This window comes from Giraffa tippelskirchi, chromosome 6, assembly GCF_054371585.1.
Source record: "Giraffa tippelskirchi isolate mGirTip1 chromosome 6, T2T-mGirTip1v1.2.pri, whole genome shotgun sequence".
Taxonomy (NCBI): Eukaryota; Metazoa; Chordata; class Mammalia; order Artiodactyla; family Giraffidae; genus Giraffa; species Giraffa tippelskirchi.
In genome coordinates, this window is record NC_137280.1 from 160422962 (window position 1) to 160444875 (window position 21914).

Sequence of the window (21914 nt, forward strand, 5' to 3'; positions counted from 1 at the left end):
TCTGCCATATTCACCTGACCTCTCCCTAACCGACTACCACATCTTGAAGCATCTTGACAAGTTTTTGCAGGGAAAATACTTCCACAACCAGCCAGAGGCAGAAAATGATTTCCGAGAGTTGCTCAAATTCTGAAGCATGGATTTTTACACTATAGGAATAAACAAACTTATTTCTCTTTGGCAAAAATGTATTGATTGTAATGGTTCCTATTTTGATTAATAAAGATGTGTTTAAGCCTCTAGTTATAATGATTTAAAATTCACAGTCTGCAATTACTTTTATACCAACCTAATATTTAAAGAAAATTTATTAATTCAGGTAAAATAGCTTGAGATATAAATATTTTCTATAAACAGTACTGAGTTTTTTATTAGTAGGCAGCATTTTTAAAATCTATTTTCATGTTGCTTCAGTTTTCTGAACTGAAAACTCTTAAGCTTAAAAAAGAAAAACAAGTGACAAATTAGAGGAATTATTTAGCTAATACAGGCAAAATCATTAATTAGAAGGAATTTACTTTTCCATAGTTATTTGTATTTTTAAGTTTAAAGTTTTCCTATAATTATTAAATTGTTTAGTTTTGCATATATTAGGATTATGGTCATATATTTTAACTTTGAAAAAATTGTTTTCATTATGTAAGAAATACATATCAACTACAGAACATGTACAAAATACAGAGTAATTGAATAATAAATAACATTTAAGAAAAACAGCTATAATCCCAACACAAGGAATTCCTGTAATACCTAGAGCTTTCTCTGCACAAATATATATCTATTGAAGCATTTACATGTTAGATTTATTTTTTTAAATGGAATTAGATATATATTGTTTTAGAAACTTTTTAAATTTAACAGTATATCATGAATAACTTGTGACCATAAATATTTTTCTACATTTTTTCATTATGAAAATTCCTGTACTTTAAATTAATTATATAAATATTATATAACTTAAAAGAATATTATAGAAATTTTATAACTATTTCAAAGGTTTTAATGAATTTTTTTCTTTATAGGAGAGAATATATCACTATTATTGTTTAATCCCCAGCTAAATCTATACTGATATTAAATTTTATTTCCATTGCATGAGCCACTGTCATGTTCTTTAAATAGTTATACCTAGTGCCAGTAATTCCTAGAGGAAACAGCCATTTTTATTTCTCCTTTTGTACACACAGATTGGAGAAGATTCCCTAGAGAGTTGATGCCAAGGAAAAAATGCAAGAAAGGTACATTAACTAATGTAATAATAATCCAGATAGGAAAAGGTTATTGCTTAACTTCTATCTGTATGAAATTGTCAACATAAAGTTACACTCAATGTTCTGAATGCTTTTTCCGAAAGTATTTTTGATATTTTGATTATTTTGTTAGTGCTTTTTGCTGTTGATCTTTTGTTTTGTTTGTTTTTCCCTTAATTAGGAATTTTGATGTGCTAGGAAAGACTTTTCAATTATGTAGATATTCTCATTTTGTATATTTGAAATATTTTAAATGATTATACTGGCTTTATTTTAAGTCTTTAACTACAACATTTGGAACTGGTAACATTTGGGAACTGGTAAAATAGAACTTTATGGTGTGCATAAAATGCCAAAATGAAAGTTTTTGCTGTGTTTTTCTTTCATAATTCCACCAAATAAAAAAGCTGTTAAGCATCTTCTGTTGCCAGACACTGTGCTAAGAGGGGTAAGGCAGTGAGCAAAGGAGGAGTAATCCTTGCCCTCACAGAGCTTACAGTCGGAGTAAAGACATTCAGCATAGCACACTGTCTTCACTGGGAGGTCAGGGAAGGGTGTGTTGAGGAGATGCAGTTGAACTCCAGATTGAATAACGAGTCCAAGCTTGCTGCGATGAGGTCGTGGGAGTGACGTTGGAGAAATCGGGTTTGTTAAATGTATTTTTCTTGTTGAGTTTTAAGAGTTCTTTGTGTATTTTGGGTACTAATCTGTAGGAAAAGCATTCCTGCTGTTTGTTTCTCCTTTCCTCTCATACCACTACCACATTCACAGCACTTCTGACACTAGATATGTGGAGTTCTTTTTTCCTGCATATCAAACAATTCTCTGCAACACCAACTGCGTGTCTTATCATTTAATTCAGTTCTGACACTAATTGGAGTTGGCACTGATCCCACTAAGGGCTCAGTCCTGGGAGATGACTCCTCACTACAGATGTCAGTCACAAGTATAGTATGTCCCCAGGTCTCCCACAACTTCTATCTACGTTGGCTACCAGTTGGAGGTTCCCATGACCCTCCCTGGTGGAATTTGATGTACCTGAACAGCTCACGGAACATGGTGATATATTTACTTATATTTACCAGTTTACTGTAATAAAGGTTATGATAAAGACCCAGATGAACAGTCAAGTGAAAAGAGGCATAAGGTCAAGTCTGGAAGGTCACCCATGCATGTCTGTGAAATTGGGATGTGTCACCTTCCAGTTCACGAATATGTTCACCAATCCAGAAACTCTTGGAACCACATACTCTGGGGATTTTTATGGAGGCTTCATGACATAGGCCTGATCAGTCATTAACTCAGTCTCCAGCCCCTTTCCCCTTTTCCAAGGGTTCTGATCGTGGCTTGATGTATCTGATAGCCAGCCCCATTCTGAAGCCACCCGGCACCCCACTGAGAGTCACCTCCTTAGAATGAAAGAGACTCCTGTGCTCAGTTGTTTCAGTTGTGTCCGGCTCTTTGCAACTCCATGGGTGGCTCCTCTGTCCATGGGATTTTCCCAGCAAGATTACTGGAATGGGTTGCCATGCCCTTCTCCAGGGGATCTTCCCAACCCAGGGATCAAACCCATGTCTCCTTCATTGGCAGGTGGATTCTTTTACCTGCTGAGCCATCAGGGAAACTCCAAAAGACACTCCCATTGTTCAGTAAATTCCAAGGGATTTAGATTCTTGTTAGAACAACAACAAAAAATTACTGTTATCACTTAGGAAGTTTTAAGGGTTTTAGCAGTTCTATGCCAGGAACCAGATGCTGAGACCAATATATATTTGTTTCTATTTCACACAGTCCTTTTTCAAATATGTCTTTTGCAAACATTTTCTCCCATTCCATAGCTTGTCTTCTTATTCTCTTGACATTGTCTTTTACACAGAAGTTTTGAGTTTTAATGTAGTCCAAGTTATCTGTTCTTTTTTTCATGGATCATGCCTTTGGTTTTATATCTCAAAAGGCATCACCAAGCTCAAGGTCACCTAAATTTTCTCTTATGTTATCTTTTAAGAGTTTCATAATTTTATGTTTTACATTTAGGACTGTGATCTATTGTGAGTTAATTTTTGTGAAGGGTGTAGTCTGTAAATTTATTTTTTTGCATATGGAAGTCTGGTTGCATTTTTCTGTATTTATGTGGGTCTCTTTCTGAGCTCTCTATTCTGTTTTATTGATCGATGTATTTATTTCACCTATACCATAGTCTTGATTACAATAACTTTATAGTATGTTTTAAAATCAGGTAGTACCATCCTCTAACTTTGTTATCTTCAGTATTGTGTTAGCTGTTCTCAGTCTTTTGCCTTCCATATATATAGTAGAGTCAGTTTGCTGATATCTGTAGAATAACTTACTAGGATTTTGATTGAGGTTGCATTGAACTTATAAATGGAATTGGGAAGAAAAGACATCTTGAAGATATTAGCTCTTCCTACCAATGAATATGGAATATGTCTCCATTTGTTTAGTTCTCTGATATCATTATTCAAAGTTTTATAGTTTTCCTCATATAGGTCATGTGTGTATATATATATATTTTTTGTTAGATCTATACCTAAGTATTTCATTTTGGGAGGTACTAATGTAAATAACACTATGCTTTTCATTTCAAATTCCACTAGTTCATTGTTCATATATAGGAAATCTATTGAATTTTGTGTATTAACCTTGTATGCTGTAATCCTGCTTTAATTGCTTATTAGTTCCCAGAGTTTTTTAGCCCATTCTTTCAGATTTTTTACATATTGTCTATGAACAAAGAAAGTTTTATTTCTTCCTTCCCAATCTACATACCTTTTATATCCTTTTCCTATCTTAGTGTATTAGCTAGGACTTCTAGTACAATGTTGAAAAGCAGTAATGAGAGGGACCTTTTTTTGCCTGATCTTAGTGGGAGAGTGTCAAAATTTTTTTTATTACTAATGATGTCCAGTTTTCATCACTAAGTATAATGTAACTATAGGGTGTTTTTGTAGATATTCTTTACCAAGTTGAAAAATTTCTCCTCTGTTCCTAATTTCTAAGAGTTTTTATCATGAATGGCTGTTTGATTTTGTCATATGTTTTTCTGCATCTGTTAATCTGATCATGTGATTTTTCTTCTTTAGCTTGTTAATGTGATATCAGTTAATATGTACATTAATTGATTTTGAACCAGCCTTATGTCTCTGGGATAAATCTCACTTGGCCATGGTGTATAATTCTTTCTATATATTGTTGGATTGGATTTAAGAATATTTTGTTGAGTTTTCTGTTTTTATTCATGAGAGATAGTAGTCTTTAGTAGTAGTAGTTTTCTTTCTTGTAATATGTATCTGATTTTGGTACTAGGATAATTCTGACCTTATAGAATGAGTTAGGAAGTATTCCCTCTCCTTTTGTCTTTTGAAAGAGATCTCTTTCCCCCAACAACTATATTGAGGTATAGTCATAACATATAGGTATTATATGTCAACTGACATATAATAAAATGCACATATTCAAAACCTACAACTTGGAAAATTTTGACATATGTATTTTAAACAGAAGTATTTTCGTTTTGTTTCATTTCATAGCTACAACATTTAGCTTGATTGAGAACAGGATATTATATATTGAGATATAATTTTCCTGCCGTCTTTTATACCCTTGGCTTTTATTGGGCAAATATATTATTTTCACAATAAAAAACATTTGCATCAATGGGCTTACTCAGTGGCTCAGCGGTAAAGAGTCTACCTGCCATGCAGGTGACACAGGAGACACGGGTTCGATCCCTGGGTTGGGAAGGTCCCTTGGAGAAGGAAGTGGCAACCCTCTCCAGGATTCTTGCCTAGAAAATCCCACAGACAGAGGAGCCTGGCGGGCTACATCCATGGGGGCAAAGAATCGGACACGACTAAGCACACACAGCAGCACGAATGATACTGGTCATGACCTAGTGGATCACTAATTTTTAGCAGACTTGAAAGAGCTGAAGAGAATATATCTGATTTGGAGGAATTCATATTCAAATACACCTGACAGCTGCTCATCCTTAGAAGCCCATGGACACATTAAAGATGAGTAAAAGCTTCCAGCGTGTCAGGCTTTTCATTTGTTGAAAAACAAAACAACAGCAAAACTTTCCTTTTCCATTCTGCTCTCATATTTTTGTTGCATATTATACAATTTTTGTGTTTTGTTGCTGGTAAGCTTATATACTCTCTTTTGTTAAAAATGGTCTCCCCTGATTTACAAGCAAGTAGATAATACCTAAAGAGCCAAAGAGAAAAGGTTTGTTTCTTGAAGATCCAGCTATTGGCAGGTGTTGGGGTCACAAAGAGTTGGGCACAACTGAACGAATAACACACACACACAGCGCCATTAAAACATATTATTTATTATTACTTTGGGTTTTCAGATTCATATGATTGGTATGTTCCATTTAACTATTTTATTCTTCATTTCAAAGATAATGCTGTGTTTCCCTAAATATAACCTCTTTCTCATCTCTTCAACCACTGGCATTGTGTGTTTATTCTGCACTTGCTTGTTTTTTAATTGAAGCGTACTTGATTTTGTTTTTCAGTTGCTCAGTCACATCCGACTCTTTGAGACTCCATGGACTATAGCATGCCAGGCTTTCCTATCCTTCACCATCTCCCTGAGTTAGCTCAAACTCATGTCCATTGAGTTGGTGATGCCTTCCAACCATCTCATCCTCTGTATCCCCCTTCTCCTCTTGCCTTCACTCTTTCCCAGCATCAGGGTCTTTTTCAGTGTGTCGGCTCTTTGCATCAGGTGGCCAAAGTATTGGAGTTTCAGCTTCAGCATCAGTCCTTCCAATGAACATTCAGGGTTTGTTTCCTTTAGGATTGACTGGTTTGGTCTTGCAATCCAAAGGACTCTCAAGTGTCTTTGCCAACACCACAGTTCAAAAGCATCGATTCTTTGGTGCTCAGCTTTTTTTATGGTCCACCTCTCACATCCGTACATGACTGCTGGAAAAAAACATAGCTTTGACTATATGGACCTTTGTTAGCAAAGTAATGTCTTTTTTTTCAAGGCGCTGTCTAGGTTTGTCATAACTTCTCTTCAAAGGAGCAAGTGTCTTTTAATTTCATGGCTGTAGTCACTTTCCTGCACTGCATGGCTGCAATGATTTTGGAGCCCAAGAAAATAAAGTCTGTCACTGTTTCCATTGTTTCCCCATCTATTTGCCATGAAGTGATGGGACCGGATGCCATGATCTTCTTTTTTTGAATGTTGAGTTTTAAGCCAGCTTTTTCACTCTCCTCTTTCACTTTCATCAAGAGGCTCTTTAGTTCTTCACTTTCTGCCATAAGGATGGTGTCATCTGCATATCTGAGCTTATTGATATTTCTCCCCACAGTCCTGATTCCAGCTTGTGCTTCATCCAGCCCAGCATTTCTCATGATGTAAGGACTTCCCTTGTGGCTCAGCTGGTAAAGACTCCTCCTGCAATGCAGGAGACCTGGGTTCGATCCCTGGGTTGGGAAGATCCCCTGGAGAAGGGAAAGGATACCCACTCCAGTATTCTGGCCTGGAGAATTCCATGGACTACACTCCATGGGGTCACAAAGAGTCGGACACGAGTGAGCGATTTTCACTTTCACTTTCACTTTGCATATAAGTTAAATAAGTCAGGTGACAATATACAGCTTTGACGTACTCCTTTCCCAATTTTGAAATAGTCCATTGTTCCAAGTCTGGTTCTAACTGTTGCTTCTTGGCCTGCATACACATTTCTCAGGAGGCAGGTCAGGTGATCTGGTATTCCCATCTCTTTAAGAATTTTCCACAGTTTGTTGTGAGCCACACAGTCAAAGGCTTTAGTGTAGACAATGAGGCAGAAGCACATGTTTTTCTGGAATTCTCTTGCTTTTTCTGTGATCCAGTGGATGTTGGAAATTTGATCTCTGGTTCTTCTGCCTTTTCTAAATCCAGCTTGTACATCTGGAAGTTCTAGGTTCATGTCCTGTTGAAGCCTACCTTGGAGAATTTTGAGCTAGCATGTGAAACGAATGCAATTGTACTGTAGTTTGAACATTCTTTGGTATTGCCCTTCTTTGGGATTGGAATGAAAACTGACTTTTTCCAGTCCTGTGGCCACTGCTGAGTTTTCCAAATTTGCTAGCATATTGAGTGCAGTACTTTTACAGCATCATCTTTTAGGATTTGAAATAGCTCAACTGGAATTCCATCACCTTCAGTAGCTTTGTTCATAGTGATGGTTCCTAAGGCCCATTTGACTTCACACTCTAGGGTGTCTGGCTCTAGCTGAGTGATCACACCATCGTGGTTATCCGGGTCATGAAGATCTTTTCTGTTAGTTCTTCTGTGTATTCTTGCCACTCTTCTAAATATATTCTGCTTCTACCATTGTTGCAGTTTTGGCCCTGATGTCATAAAATGCCAGTTCAAATTTTTAGCAAAATACCTGGCTGTGAAGCAGACCAAGAAGAGCACAGCCTTTAGCAGGTAGCTCTTGCTGTGTGTCGTTACTCTGCGCCCTGTCACCAGGCCACAGGTCTTGCTCAGCTATTGCTCCGTGCCTCGGTGGGCCCTGTCCACAAGCAGCCATTTCTCAATGAGGGACCACTGGGGAAGTGATTCAGTCAAGGATTGGTGGTGTGGTGGTCATCCCGTGGAGAGTGAGGTCAGAGGCAGATTTAGGCCTTCTCCTGGAGGCCCTTCAGCTTACCCAGTCTTGGGCCAGCGGGTGAGCTGGAGAGTCCAGGGATCAGTCTGGGGACTACGTCCCGCAGGGCTCCAGAGCCCTCACTAAGGGCCTCCACTAGCCGTGGTTCAGGCCTTCGATGAGCCTTTCCGCATACCTGTCTGCAACCTAATAGCAGAGGCCGTCTGTCTGGGTCACAGTCCGTGAGACCTGGTCCCCACTTTGGGCAACCTGAGGAGACTGAGGGCCAGTTGAGTTGGGCGCCTGACCCCCTCAGGGATGACAGCTGGGCAGGATGTGGGAACCTGGCCCTGAAGGAGCCACCAGCTGAGATTTGCCTCCTCTTAGCCAGACCTGGGACCTTGGAGGGTGAAAGTTGTGCCTTGGGACTTTGCCCTTTCTTGTCAGGACAGAGAATAACATTCATCTGGTGGAGATTTTCAGGAACATCATTACCTGATCATGACCCAACCGAGGAGTCTGCAACTACTAACCACACCCATCCCTCACCTTTTGCTTTTAAAGGGACTTGCTGAAAGCTTTCAGTAACTTGGGGGTTCCTGGGGCATGAGCCGCCCATCTCCTTGTATGAATCTGTGATAAACTTTTCTCTGTTCCAACTCTAATGTTTAGTATTGATGGGCTTCACCATGCATCAGGCACACAGGCTTGCGATTTCGGTAACAGTTGGAGTCTTAGAAAATATCCTATTAAGTGATTACCGTTTGCTCCTTGTCATGGAAAATTGCTAATATGTGCTGATTTATTTTGTTCATTCTTTAAGTTAATTCAACCTGCAAATTATGTGTCCAGTGTGGCATACCGCCCTACTAGATGGCATATTAAAAGGCAAAGACATTTACTACACAATTGCTGTTATACAAAAATGTGTTACTGGTGGTTTTACTTCAGCAGGTCCCAAATCCAAAAAGGCAAAGGATACAGACAAAGGCCCTTCACCCACAAATTCTGCGGATGTATTGAAAAAAATTGAGGTAAGGTTTTCTTCTCACTATAAGAACAGACTTAAAAAAAAATATCATACCTCTTTTTGTCTTCTGCAGCCTTTCCACCTTCTCTCTCTTTTAAATGACTTGTGAATTTGGCAGAGTGAAGCCCAGCATACAGGGTAGCTAGCAAGGTTTGAACATTGTTGGCCAGGAGCTATGGGGGCTCCATCCTGTTCTCTCTGCTACCCACCTGTCAGCTTGCCTCACCTTCTATCACCTGCCTCTTTTCCACTCTGTTCCTCTTTTCCTCTTGAATTATGCATGGGAAAGAAACATAAATGTATATCTCTAAAAACCTCTCATTTTTTTCTCATATGTGTATTTTTAATGCTTTTATTCTGTCTTATGTCGAAAAGATTCTGTTGAAGGAAAATTCTTTCTTATGGCACTTATTTTTATTGCCTTTTAAAAAATATTTGAAAAATAAAAAGATGTAAAATTCTAAAAATTAATAAACTGGAAATATGCCCTCCAATCCCTGCCCCTAGCCATCCATCCAAGTCCCCTACTAGAGACAACCAATGTTACCAGTTTCTCATATATCCTTCCAGAAACATTTTATACATAGAAAATACTATTTTTTCTTTTTAATAACAATAAGTAACATATTGCACTCTTTTGCCTTTTTATCTTATTACTTAAAATATGTTGGCTTCTGTATCAGTCTACAAAAGAGTTCCATCATTCTTTTCCTTTTGGCTACACTATGAGAATGAACCATAATAAATTTAATCAGTAACCTGTTGATGGACATTATATACATGGCTGTCCTGGCTGTGATTGTTTGTTAAAAAGTATTTCACAGAGGATAGGAAGCTCTGTGAAATACCAGAGAGCTTCCCAGGTGGCACTAGTGGTAAAGAACCTGCCTGCCAATGCAGGAGACGTAAAGAGATGCAGGTTCAATCCCTGGGTCAGAAAGATCCCCTGGAGAAGGGAATGGCAACCCACTCCAGTATTCTTGCCTGGAGAATCCCGTGGACAGAGGAGCCTGGCGGGCTACAGTCCATAGAGTCTCAAAGAGTCATACAGGACTGAAGCAGCTTAGCACACGCATGTGTTTCATTTAGTGTTTCACTATTAGAAGTAATGCTAGGACTTCCCTGGCAGTCCAGTGGTTAAGACTCTGAGCTTTCACTGCAGAAGGCACACGCATTTGATCCCTGGTTGGGAAACTTAAGATCCCACATGCCATTTGGCATGGCCAAAAAAAATTTTTTTTAATTAAAAAAAAAAAATATATGTGTATATATATATATATATAAACAGTGGAACAGTGAATCCATGTTAAGTATGTGATTTCACTTGTGTAAGGTAGATTTCTAGAAGTAGATTTGTTAGGTTAATTGTTACATGTACTGTATAGTATAGAAAATATAGATAATATGCATAAATAATGGCAGATCATTCTCCATAGAGGTTATACCAATTTAATTCCCTTATTCCCACTGTCAATGCATGAATTACCTTGCATTGATGGTGATAGTGATGATGATGCTGATGATGATAATTATGATAATTTAAAAAGCTATTGCCTTTTGAGAACTTTTTATATAGTGGGGTCTTTGATGAGCTATTTACATCTGTTATGTCCTTAAGACTTCATAACAACAAAGAGAATAGGTATTATTATTCCTTATTTACCGATGAGGAAGTCAAGGCTTTAAAACTTGCCTGACCAAGTTAGCATAGCTACATGGTAACAGAAACTCATCTTTTTTTTTTTCCTCATTTCTCCTTTATGGAAAAATCTTTCATTCACCCTTTAAAGATAATCTGTGGGGACTTCTCTCGTGGTCCAGTGGCTAAGACTCTGAGCTCCCAATGCAGGGGACCCAAGTTCAATCCCTGGTCAGGGAACAAGGTCTCACATGCTGCAACTAAGACCTGGTGCAGCCAAATAAATAAATATAAAATAAGTAAATAAATAAAGATAATCTGTGGACATTGCTTTAAGTTTCTACTCCCTGCAAGGTGTAGGATGAGCACAGCTGATGGAAGGCACTTAGGAACAATCTCTGATTTAAAAAACTCAATGTCTAAGGAAGAAGGTAAGATGTGAACTGAAATACTTTAGTGTTTCGGATTAGGAGTTAGTGGGCTGCAACATAGAAGGTGGTGGTCTCTGGTCAGTCTCTGAAGGGTTCCCCACCCCCCGGGACCACAATGCAGCCTCTCAGCCATGGTGCCACACCCTTCCTGCCAGACTATGCTGCCCCGATCTGTTCCTCAGTCTCCTCCACGTCTTTGCTCTAAGCTTGGAGATCTTGGTTAAATTTTACTTTTGACCAGTACAGGGGCTGAAGATCACTTGTCTGAAAATCAAGCCAGGAGGATTGTTGAAGGAATAGCGATAACTGTCAGGCTTACTGGGATGAAATGATGGATGGGGTTGCAGAACTAGCCAGCACACAGATTCTGACTATTCTTAAAACTTCTAGAAAGAAGTTGCTCAGATGACGTGTGCTAAAAGGAAATTTAGTCTGGACCTCTGGATGTGGTTTCTCATCAGAACAAATTGTATCTCCTTATGCCCTACATTTAAACACCTTTTTTCATCACGCACATTGTTAAAACTGGAGTTTTAAATCTAGAAATCTCAATAAGTTAACAACGTTAATAGAACAGTTAGCGTCCAGATGACTCAGTTATTCATTTCTTCAGCAAAAGTCGATGCAGGTTTTCTTTAATAAAACTTCTGTGGAGAGGGAATGACATCCAGTCACATCTTATGGTGAGAATAGTCAGACAGTAGCAAACTAATATTTGAGCCTATTTCTGTATGACATGCTTATAGGTGTATGTCTCTGTTGGGTGGTCTACAGTATTTAAACAAAAAGAACTATTTCCTGTCCATAAATTAACTGTTTTAAAAATGTTTTCATGTTGTGTTTTCTACATTGTTATTCACGTTGTTCTTAAATCCATAAAGTAGTAAGGGTAAATAGTTACATCTCACAGAAGAGAAAATGGGGAATACTAGGTAGACAAATGAAAACTAATAGCCTAACACAAAAGGAATGAAGTGATGAGACAGTGTGTGTGAGACCATTTTTCTCAATTTTATAAATCTGATATTTGTTAACTGATTTAGGTATTTTATTGGTTTGATTTAGGTCTATGTGATAGAAATAAAGTTGAGGTTATTTATTTGAAGATAATTGAGATGGCAGTATTGGAAATCAAGACCTCCCACTCCCTACATAGACTGAATGAATTCTATATTTAAAAAATATTTTTACATAACTAGTTTAAATAATTCTATTGCTAATTATGAAATAAGAGCTGACAGCATGATTTTTCAGATACTGTGTATAACTTGCACAGAGTTAAAAATAGCACTACAATTCACTTTAAACTACACAGTCTTGTGGGATGTAGGCCTTTTTACTAGGGTTTGATTAAAATAGAAAAAATTTTATATCTTAATTAACATTAACATAGCATCATTTTATATATAGGTGTGTATTTATAGACATTTCAAAAAATCTGTAAATACTATTTTGTTTGCTTGCAATTTTCCAAAGGGACTGCCAGTTGGTAAAATTTGGACACATTATATTGTAGTAATAACTTATAAAAGGTAACATGGGTCAGTAGCCCCAGTATGAAGAGAAATCATCTTATATCTATTACCTTCAGTTTATTTGTTCTAGGTAAGTGGGGTAGGGTGACAAGAAAGGTGGAGTTTGAATTTTTATTAAAAATTGAGACTATCTGATGTAGTCTTTCATTGCCTTTGCTTTCCTTAAATTCATATTTGAATGGATTTTAAAAAATATTAAAGAGCCAAATGGAATAAAGGTGTAGTTATGCCAAATACAAAGTATGTTTTCTCTCTGTATGTAATCTACAGAGCACATATCTTACAATAAGGTGCAGTATTTACAGATTTATGAATTAGTGTTCTGATTACTGATTAAGAATATTAATGTTTTAGCTACACTGCTCTTGCGCCTCAATTATGAGTATTCATATATAAAACTATTGCTGTTCCCCACCTCCTAGAAAACTTGTGAAATTCTCTCACTTCTGCAAATTAAACATAGGACAGATTAGTGAATGGATAATAACAGTAATGAAAACAGGTCACTTTTATCAAATGGAAAATAAATGTTGGTAGTCATAGTGAAATATAAAGATGTCATCTTAAAGTTAAATCTTTGTCTTACGAGAAGGTGGCGTAGTGATTTTAACAAGGTAAGTGGAGCCATCACATAATCAAAGCTTTTCTAACTCTGTATCTCTTCTTTGCCTCCATTCTTAGGGGTATTAATAAGTGCTAATATTGACTCAGATTTGAGTTTTAATTTATCTTTTTTTCAACCTGCCAGATACATTACAAACAAAAATCCTTGGATATGGGAAGTAAATAACAAGAGAGAACAGAGATAAAAACATAGATATCACGTTTTACAGCAGAAACCAACACAACATTGTAAAGCAATTATCCTCCAATTAAAAATAAATTTAAAAAAAACAAAAAAATAATGAAATGTTAAAAAAAAACACGGATAATCTGCAAATAGGATAATTCATCCCAAGATGACTTGATATTATTTTAAACAGTTCCACTTAGCAGCTAAAACATAGACACTTTGAAATGTTACCATTACATTCTCTTTTCTCCTTTCATGAAGGAGGAGGAAAACAAAATAACATTCTGAAAGGTCTTCATAAGCTGAATCAAAATATTTTAGAAGGAAGTAGGATAGTAATCATAAAAATAAAGCACTATGCTGAAAGCACTAGAAAATAAAAAATAAAGCACTAGAGCCGAAATCGAAGCATTACCCAAGACCGAGTTTTTTTGTTTTTGTTTTTGTTTTAATATTTATTTTTATTTATTTGGCTGCATAGAGTCTTAGTTGTGGCACGTGGGATCTAGTTCCCTGACCAGGGATCGAACCCAGCCCCCCTGTATCGGGAGTGCAGAGTCTTAGCCCCTGGACCACCAGGGAATTCCCCCAAGACCGAGTTATGAAATAACAAAATCAAAGAAGATACCAATGTAATGACGAGCCAGTGAGTACCTCCTTTCTTGAGGGAGCTCACAGTGTCCTAGGTGAGGGCCTGGAGGTGTTGGTAAGGGAGAATTAGAATTAGGTGGCAGGTAACTGTTCTCTTGAGGTTGAGCAGGAAAGTCAGAGTCTGGCGGTTTCCATTTGAATTAATGAAGCTCATTTATACCAGGAATTGGAAAAGAGAGGTGATGGTGAAAAATCAGATGAGGAAAATGAAGAGAAAGAAGGAAGCAAAGAGAAAAGTAAAGAAGGCGATGGTGATGAGGAAGACGATGCTGCAGAACAAGAGGAATATGATGAAGAAGAGCAGGAAGAGGTAATGGTCTATTCTGGGAGAATAGCAAAGTTCCTAAACTTCAGGATGGTCTAATAAGGAATCAGATATGTGGTATATAATTAAAATATTAAACAAAAACCAAGTTGATGGGAACCAGGGGCATATTATTATCATTGGCATCAAGTCTTTGGTACTAGGAGAATTAGAGCATTGAAATTATAGTGATGCCAAATGGAATGTAGGAGGTAGGAGTAACTTGATAGACAGCTTTGACCGTGAAAGTCTGTAAGTTAAGGAAATGGTTCAGTTTAGTTTGAGATTTATCTGCTTACCACTTTAAGTCAGCAATAAGGTATAAATTATGGGTTTAGTCATATTTTGAGGGGGAATCCCAGAAATACCATCAGGTTTTCAATCCCAAAGTGCACGTGGACCCTGTCAGAGAACATTCATAATCCAACCTCAAGTGTGACTGAGTCGGAACTCCGTGTTTTAGATTTGGGATTTCCAACTTTCAGAAACAAGGTGCATTTCAAAATAAGTTGAAGTCAATCAAGCAGGGTGAGTTTGTTGGTCACTCCTCTTTGGGACTTTGTAGATGCCTCACATAGTAACCCAAGGCTCAGAGTTTCTTCTGCTGATACATTCCAGGGACCGTTGTCTTCACTCCATTTCAGCTTCACACACCACACTGATGAATCTTTCTTTCACCTGAACTGCTCCACCTAAGAAATCTTTATTATATGCTACAATTACTTTGCCTTAAATTTTGGTTTTAATGAAATTTATATTGGTCTGCAGGAAGGGTACTGATTCATTTTTATCTGCTTTCCAAATGGCTAGCCAATTGCCTGCCTCCTGTACTAAATAATTTTCTTTCTGCATTGATCTGAAATTCTCCTTTATCAGCTCTTAGATTCCTTCATCTGCTTAGATGTATTTCTGGACTCTGTTCCATTGATCTATGTCTGAATCATCACTAAGACATTCTAATTAATAGAAACTTCTCATTATTTGTTAATATTTTAAGAGCGTGTTACTCTTTTTTGAAATTTTCCTGAATATTCTTTGGCTTTTGAAATGCTGTTTATTTAAAGCCTAGACTTGAGTTGAGCTGTGTTGAAATTAAGATCTGTCCTAACAACAACAACAAACATTAGAATTCTAGTAATTTCAGAATTCTATATTGGGTCTTAATAGAGTACTAAACACCACCAATGGGTTCATGTAACTGTATTTCATTTTTTTAAAACCCAACTTTCTACTTTAGTAAAGAAATGATACATATTTTAAGGGTGAGGCTAGGTGAGTCTGGGTATAAGCAAGCTCAAAGCCTTTCCATATTTAAAGTCACTCTCTTTGCTCTTTCTAGCAGTCAACTAATGAAAAATTACTGCTAATTAACCCATTGATATATGTATATATATTGAGGATGTGATAAGCATTTTGTTTGGAAGAGTAAAATGGAGCCAATTATCTAGATAACACCTACATGTAAAATTGAGAAAATATGAACTTTTTTCTTCAGCCTTTTGAATGTTGTAGTTAAAGAGCAGGAGCCCACATGAAGCCAAGAGTCCTTTATGCCATCAGTTTCAACAGGTTCTGACTCTGCACCAATCTATGTATCAAGATTACTAATCTCACAGAATTACCAAATGGGAGTCACTGAACCTACTTGGAGGTGCTAATGTCTAAACTCAAGTAGCATATGCTTAATTTGAAATACGGTGTCTCTTCCTTACTCATTTCCACTTGTGTGTGCAAACTGACTAGCTTACAGTGTCACACCAGCGTCCTTACCAAGGTCTCGTGTACAGGGTGGCCTCACTCGAACCATGCCACCCCTCCCCCATACACTGCCCCCAGGATTCAGCCAGGTTTCCAGACTGTTGGATTTCTTAGCACCAGAGAAACCAGGACAACTTCCTAGATATAGTAAGGGTCTGAGCTGGAAACAGGAAATCAAAATGTTTAGGGAGGACAAAGTAATGAAAGACATATCTGAATAATACAAGTTACCTTTCTTACATTATTTATATAAATTTATATATAGTATCCCACCATGCAGATCCTAAAAAAGATGATATCCAGGAGACTTTCTTTTGAGAATAGTCTCTATTTCTTAATTACTCTGTCATAATTCCTGCTATAGATAATAGAGATATAGAGATTAATTTGGCAGGGGGTGAAGTAGAAAAGAATAGCTTGTGCTTTGCCAGGCAGAGGGGGCCACAGCAGGCTAACACCCTGAAAACAACATCTTGGAGGTTAATTTTTTATGGCAAATTTCAATCATGTTCAAAAACTAGTGACTAGTAATAAAAACACCTACAGACTCATCATTCAGCTTTAACAGTCATCAATTCATAGCCAGCCTTTCTGCCACTCTTTCATCCACCCAGTCCACTCCTGACCCCCAACCGCCTTCAAAGCCCCAGCTTCCTTGGATCATTGTAAAGCAAATCCCAGGCATTGTATCATTTCATCCATAAATATTTCAGTCAGCTCAGTCGCTCAGTCATATCTGACTCTTTGCAATCCCATGGACTGCAGCACACCAGGCCTCCCTGTCCATCACCAACTCCCGGAGCTTACTTACGTGCATCGAGTTGGTGATGCCATCCAACCATCTTATCCTCAGTCGTCCCCTTTTCGCCCCGCTTTCAATCTTTCCCAACATCAGGGTCATTTCTGGTGAGTCATTTCTTCGCATCAGGTGGCCAAAGTATTGGTAATTTCAGCTTCAATATTTCAGTATGTACTCAAAAATAAGGGCTTTTTATCACAGTAACATTATCATAGCTAACAGAATAAAACGTATTTCTTTAATATCATCAAGTATTAAACCAGTGTTCAAATTGTTTTGATTGGAAAAAAATTTTTGCTTGTTCCAGTTGGAATCCAGCAACAGTCCATACACTGCAGTTGGTTAATAACTCCCTTAAATTTCTTTTAATCTATATCCAAAATGGATTTTTGAATTTTTGGTAGAAAGCAGAAATATCTTGAGTCATTTACATGGATAGTAGTCTTACTCACCCAGAAGAATTGGAATGTTCCCAGCGGATTAATCTCTCTTGAAAGAAACTGAGCCACTCTAAATAGAATGTAATATGTCATCTTCTATGTTTGATTCAGTGTCTTGAGGTCTTTTATTTTTTGGGGGGATAGGAAGCAAAAATCTCTGCTTATGCTCAGCTGTTGTAACTGAAACCCTTAGTTCTGGTGTAGTCAAATGGATGTCAGTGTAAATTGGCTTCATTTATTGAGTGTACATTTGTTTGGAGTAAGTGTATAGTGGTTAAACTGGCTAAATCATGATCACCCCTCCTCTAAGGTATGATGAACGAGATGTATCTTGGTAACGTGTAATGGGCCTCTGTACATGTTCTCTCAGCTAGTTGGTGCCTGAGACTAGTAGGGGATGGTGGTCTCGAGGAAGAAAGAGCACAGGTAGATGTGTGAAAGGTAATGTTTTAAGCATTGAAATAACAAGAGACTTCTTTTAAGCCTAGCATAGTTTCCAGTTACCTAACTTTGGTATTTATAAACTTATGTTTAAAGGGACAGCTCTCATTATGTTCTTTAATGTTACATACTTGTAAAGTTTACTGAGGAGTATATCATTTCACTTAGGAAAATGACTACATTAATTCCTACTTTGAAGATGGAGATGATTTTGGTGCAGACAGTGACGACAACATGGATGAAGCAACCTACTAGCTATGGAATTTCTCAAAAAATATTTTTATGATACAGCTTCTGAACATTTGGACAGACTTATTTTCTATTTTATTTCTGATAAGGAATGAGTAAGTACTTTATTTTTGTTACTGTTTTGTTGGAAAAATACTTGTTACTAAAATATTCAGAACCACTTTGAGTTTACACACTAGTTACCTTACCAGTTAGTCTCTGACACTGACATTCCTTAACACCTCTGTCATCTCTCTTATGTATTCAAGTGGGTTTGTTTTTTTTATGTTTTGGATTAGAGTGTGCCTAAAGAGTTTCTGCATCTTTTTTTAAGAGTTTTTGCATCTTTTAATCTGTGTATTCATACTTAAACAAATTATTCTTATTTAACTGCTGTTCTTTTCTAAAACTGCAACTAGTCATCATAATGGATTTCTATAATCTGAAAGTTGGTTTAATACTGCACATGGAGCACTTTAGAAACAAAGAAACTTGAAAATAATTTTATTTTTTACTTTTACATGGTATGTTCTGTGCTACTATATTATGACTACATAAACCTACCTGAGCTCTTACAAATGCATATTTTATGAGATTAAAAGTTTTGTGATCGGAAACACACGCACAGGGAGAAATGCCAATCTGAGCTAATTTCATAATTTACATCTCAAACCAATACGAAGACCTGGGATAAATAAATACCTGAATTTGGGGCTAACTTCATACCATCCTATAGATCAAGTAATCATCCCACTGTAACAAATTTGTTATCTTTGAGTCATTGGTTAATGAAAAATTAGACTGAGGTATTTAATTTTGTACTTGATGAAAATGTGGAGTAAGTTCAAGTTGTATAAATCTCATCGCAGAATGCATATATGTGTAATCTTTGAGGTGTAGTGGCCTCTGTTACGTTTCATAGGACTCAAACTATCCAATTGATTGAACAACGCAGAATAACACTCAGGTCACTTTGAAATTAAGATTAACCTTTTTTGATTTATTTAAAAACTAACTCCCCTTTTTGTATTGGAGTTGGAGAGAGGATATCTAAAAACTTAAGCTTCCAGTGACTCACATATGCCAAAGATTTTCAAGGAAATTCATATTATGTATTTTTAAATGATTTATTAACGTTACTTACCAAAAGAAATAAATTCTTCCCTCTTGGGAAGATACCACCCATTGCCCTCTGACCTAAGGATCAGAGCCCTAGATTCTACCTTTACTATTAAACTCAGCCTTGAAATTGAGCTTGGTTAGGTTTTCTGTGCCTTAGTTTCTTCACTTGTAAACAGTTTTCTATAAAAACTGCTTAAATTCCAACCAAAGTTTACCATATGTGTTCATTCTCTCACCTTGTGGAAATGATCATTCTTAAATTTGATTCTTACCCTCTAAAACAATTGTAACTGGCAAAGTGATTGAAAACAGTTTTGAGACAGACTTATTTTTCTCACAAAATATATCGAAATCTGATTTTCCCATCTTATTTTCTAGTGGAAAAAATGTGTATTGTCTTGTGCCATTTTGTAATATGGCTTTCTCAGGAAAAAAAAAGACCACTTTCAATTGTAATATTTCCTCAGCCAATTCACTGTGGGTGTGAGGGCCATTATTTAGTATTGTGTTGATCCTATGTGATTTCTTAAAGGAGTTTATGAAAAAATTTAAAGATAATAAATAGAAAACATGAATGAAACACTCTAAAGTAGCAATCTACTTAAGAGTAGAATTCTCACTTTTCGGTTGTAATGGGCAATAGTTATTTAGGATTGGTAAGTTACATGTTTCTTATTCTCTTAACTCCTTAGTACTACAGCTAAATACTATTTAATTTATACAAATCCTACCTTATTGTTCTGTTTACTTCCTTTTTTATGAATCTGAAGATAACATGTGAATCAGGCAAATACACCAAAGATACAGGAATCGTTTTTCCTGGCTTTCAGTTTGTTGCCACCATGTTAGTCCTACAGATGATATAGCATCTACTATGGGCAAGGATTTGTTGGGGAGGCCCAGCCATGTCTATTAAGTGCACTGTCTTCCTCCTTTGGAAGATCTTTTTATAAGTTTAAAGTAGACTAATTGTGAGAACAGGCAGCAAGTACTTGCAGGTTGCTCTAACAGTGGCACTCTTTATTTTTCTGGCTTAAAATTGAAGAAGACTGTGAAATTATTCTGTAAGAAGGTAAACTAAAGTGCAGAGATTCACCTCATACTTGATGGTGAAGTGTCTTTAAAATTTCTATACAAGATACAAAACTGTTTCGTTGCTCTAATGCTTATTTTTCTGTATTTGTTTACACATTAAATTACTGCAAAAAAAAAAATTGTGTCCTTTTGTTTTATATTGACCCTACTGAAATATGTTTGAGAAAACTAATTTGTTAATACTTATTTTACCTAGTACAATAACTGTATATTTATTGAGCAGGATTCCAGTATCAGATGTTCTTGAACAAACCATGATCAACAATAAAACTCTAGGTGATTAAAAGCTATAAGAACAAAGAGATTTGGATATTGAGAGAATGCTGACACTCATTGGACCTTGTTAACCTTTCCTTCCCCACTACTTTCAGATGTACAGTATCATGGCTTTTCTTTAGTATGGTTAAAGGCTCCGAAGTTAGTAACTTTTTATAAAAAAAATTATAAATACAATTTTAAGATTAAGATGCTTTTAAAAATAAAGAAACCAAGGTTACACCACAGATTCTCCATTAAATAACTCCAAATAACTGATTTTTTGTTACTGATATTTTTAAAAATTAGTATTTTGAGATGAAAAGTTTGTTTCATAATAAAATTTAGATATAAATAGAGCATATTGTTACATGACCAACCTGTAATCTCCATGCCTCGTAAGGCCTTTTTCACTACAAATAACGTTCATCTGAAATTTGTTTTCATTTCCTTTCACTTATGTACTATAAGTCATCTAGTGTATTTTGTTTCAATATAAGGGAGAATCTGAATTGGGAAATCTTTGGCAATTCAGTCTATCTTACATAGTATCTCTTTTATCAAATAGAGGAGGAGAAAAGATTTGCTTTATTCAATTAAATTAACCAGCTACCATTTTTTTATTAATAATAAAATATAAACTTTATTACATTTTGTATATCTTTTAAAATATGAAAAATAAGGGGCAGAAAGTTTTAAAACCCAGTTTTACAGATGTACATGCTAACATAATATTCTACAATTCCATGCTGCATTTGTATAAAATACATTATACAAAAGTTTTATATAATTTGTATACATAAAATAATTAAAGCATTCAGATTTCTGTGATCTAACAGTGCAATATGCACATACTTGGAAGAAAAATACTGATTTCCTGAGCAACGTAATTCAAAATAAGAATGATTCCCATCATAACGTACCGTTTAAATACAAACTTCCCAAAACTCCACCTTTACTCTGTAACACTTTGACTGGATCCTGTTTCATGGTATTTCTAAAACCTAATTGTATGCTTCATATTCCAAGTAGGTAATTTTAGTAGAACTGATGACTAAATAGTGGTTCATTTAAAGAACTCTTCAGGCCATTGAACAAGTAGGGGTCAGAAAAAGACAAGCTTTAAAAAACAAGTTTTCAAAGAAGTTAACATTACTGTCTTCTAATTCCTAATGACTCTATAACTGATCTTAATATATCTTTTAAGGACACAAAGCCTATAATTTTCTAGGAATAGGATGGCAAAAATTATTTAAATACCATCCATTGTTTGAAACAAGCTTAACCATTTGTACCCAAACTTTAAGAACTACCCTTTTTAAAAATAAGCAGTTTTTTTCTTAAACACTTGCAACTCCAACTTTTTAAGTGAACCAAATGCAGTGATTCACAGTTGTTACTTTTACATCTATATGTATATATGTGTGTGTGTATATATCTTCTAACGTAAAGTCTCAAAGTAAATTCAAATAAGGGTTTCAACACAAAAGCCACAATATCAAATGATAACTTTTCTTGTTTTATTAA

At 36.2% G+C, this 21914-nt stretch overlaps 1 protein-coding gene across 8 annotated transcripts in view; it reads left to right on the forward strand.

Moving 5' to 3' along the window:
• Positions 1-20251, forward strand: part of POLR3G (RNA polymerase III subunit G) — a 46764-nt gene extending 26513 nt beyond the window's left edge. For 4 of the 8 annotated variants that reach the window (XM_081504938.1, XM_081504946.1, XM_081504943.1 and 1 more), the window contains exons 5-8: positions 1188-1238; positions 8818-8900; positions 14109-14255; positions 17856-20251. In XM_081504938.1, coding sequence (XP_081361064.1) covers positions 1188-1238; positions 8818-8900; positions 14109-14255; positions 17856-17942 — 368 coding nt within the window. In that variant the 3' untranslated portion in view covers positions 17943-20251. The remainder of the gene's footprint in view (positions 1-1187; positions 1239-8817; positions 8901-14108; positions 14256-17855) is intronic. The other 4 variants (XM_081504939.1, XM_081504941.1, XM_081504942.1 and 1 more) reach the window with 4 other exon arrangements.
• Positions 20252-21914: the final 1663 nt, after the last annotated feature.